The 1,124-nt window shown below is 48.0% G+C and overlaps 1 protein-coding gene across 1 annotated transcript; it reads right to left on the bottom strand.

Moving 5' to 3' along the window:
- Positions 1 to 5: 5 nt before the first annotated feature.
- LOC105809215 (protocadherin alpha-10) lies at positions 6 to 1,121 on the bottom strand (the record flags this gene model as incomplete). The annotated part of the gene is made up of 1 exon (XM_012642971.1): positions 6 to 1,121. A coding segment is annotated over one exon (1,116 nt), but the record flags the coding sequence as incomplete, so codon positions are not given.
- Positions 1,122 to 1,124: the final 3 nt, after the last annotated feature.

The following is a 1,124-nucleotide window of genomic DNA, read 5'->3' as shown; positions in this document are numbered from 1 at the left end:
TTCTCCTTCACGAACACCGTGTACTCGGGCTGTGGGAACGCCGGCGCGTTGTCGTTCACGTCGGCCACCTCCACGGACACGCTGGCTGTGGCCCACAGAGAAGGCGAGCCCCCGTCCCGCGCTGTCACTACCAACTCAAAGCCAGATACGCTCTCGCGGTCCAGAACACTGTCCAGCACCAGAGAATAATAATTCTTATAGGTGGACACCAGCTTGAAGGGGACGTGGGGCGTCAGGGAGCAAGCGACCTGTCCGTTGGCGCCAGAGTCTTGGTCAGATACGCTTATCAGGGCGATGACAGTGCCCACCGGAGCATCTTCTTTCACTGGGAGAGACAAAGAAGTGACAACCACCTCAGGCGAATTATCATTTTCATCCAGCAGTTCCACTAGGACGGTGCAGTGACCAACCATAGGTGGGTTTCCTTTGTCTGTAACATCTACGTGAATTTCATAAGTGTTACTATCCTCATAGTTAAGAGCATCATTTACTTTTATTTCTCCAGTCCTTTCATTTATTTGAAATTTCCTTCTTATCATGGGTGGAACCAAGGAGCTGAATGAATACATCATTTCCTTGTTTATTCCTTCATCCGCGTCAGAAGCGTTAAGCCATATTACTAACGTTTGGTTCGCCTGATTTTCATACATCTTAACTTCATAAACGGGTCTGTCAAATACAGGGGCATTATCATTGGCATCTAACACCAGGATCAGCAGAGAAACAGATCCGGTAAATTCGGGTTTGCCTCCATCAGTTGCTGTCAGTAACAACTTAAGCTGTGGATTTTCTTCACGATCTAGTAGTTTTCGCAGAACAAGCACTGGGAATTTGTCTTTATCCTTTTTTTTAATAATATCAAGAATGAAAAACTCATTTGGACTGAGTTTGTAAGTAAGCATTGCGTTCTCGCCAACATCTGCATCAGACGCGCCTTCTAGCGGAAATCGAGAGTCAAGCAGTCTAGATTCAGGTATTGACAGCTTTTGTTCTTTCACGGAGAACGTGGGTGGGTTATCGTTAATATCTTTCACCTCCACCTCCACGTGGAAAACCTGCAGCGGCCTGTCCACGATCACCTCCAGGTGGATGCTGCACTCCGCGCTCCGCCCGCACAGCTCCTC

Source organism: Propithecus coquereli, unplaced genomic scaffold (genome assembly GCF_000956105.1).
Source record: "Propithecus coquereli isolate 6110/MARCELLA unplaced genomic scaffold, Pcoq_1.0 Scaffold19170, whole genome shotgun sequence".
In the NCBI taxonomy this organism is placed as follows: Eukaryota; Metazoa; Chordata; class Mammalia; order Primates; family Indriidae; genus Propithecus; species Propithecus coquereli.
Note: the sequence above shows the minus strand (reverse complement) of the source record. Positions and strands in the feature narration are given on the sequence as shown.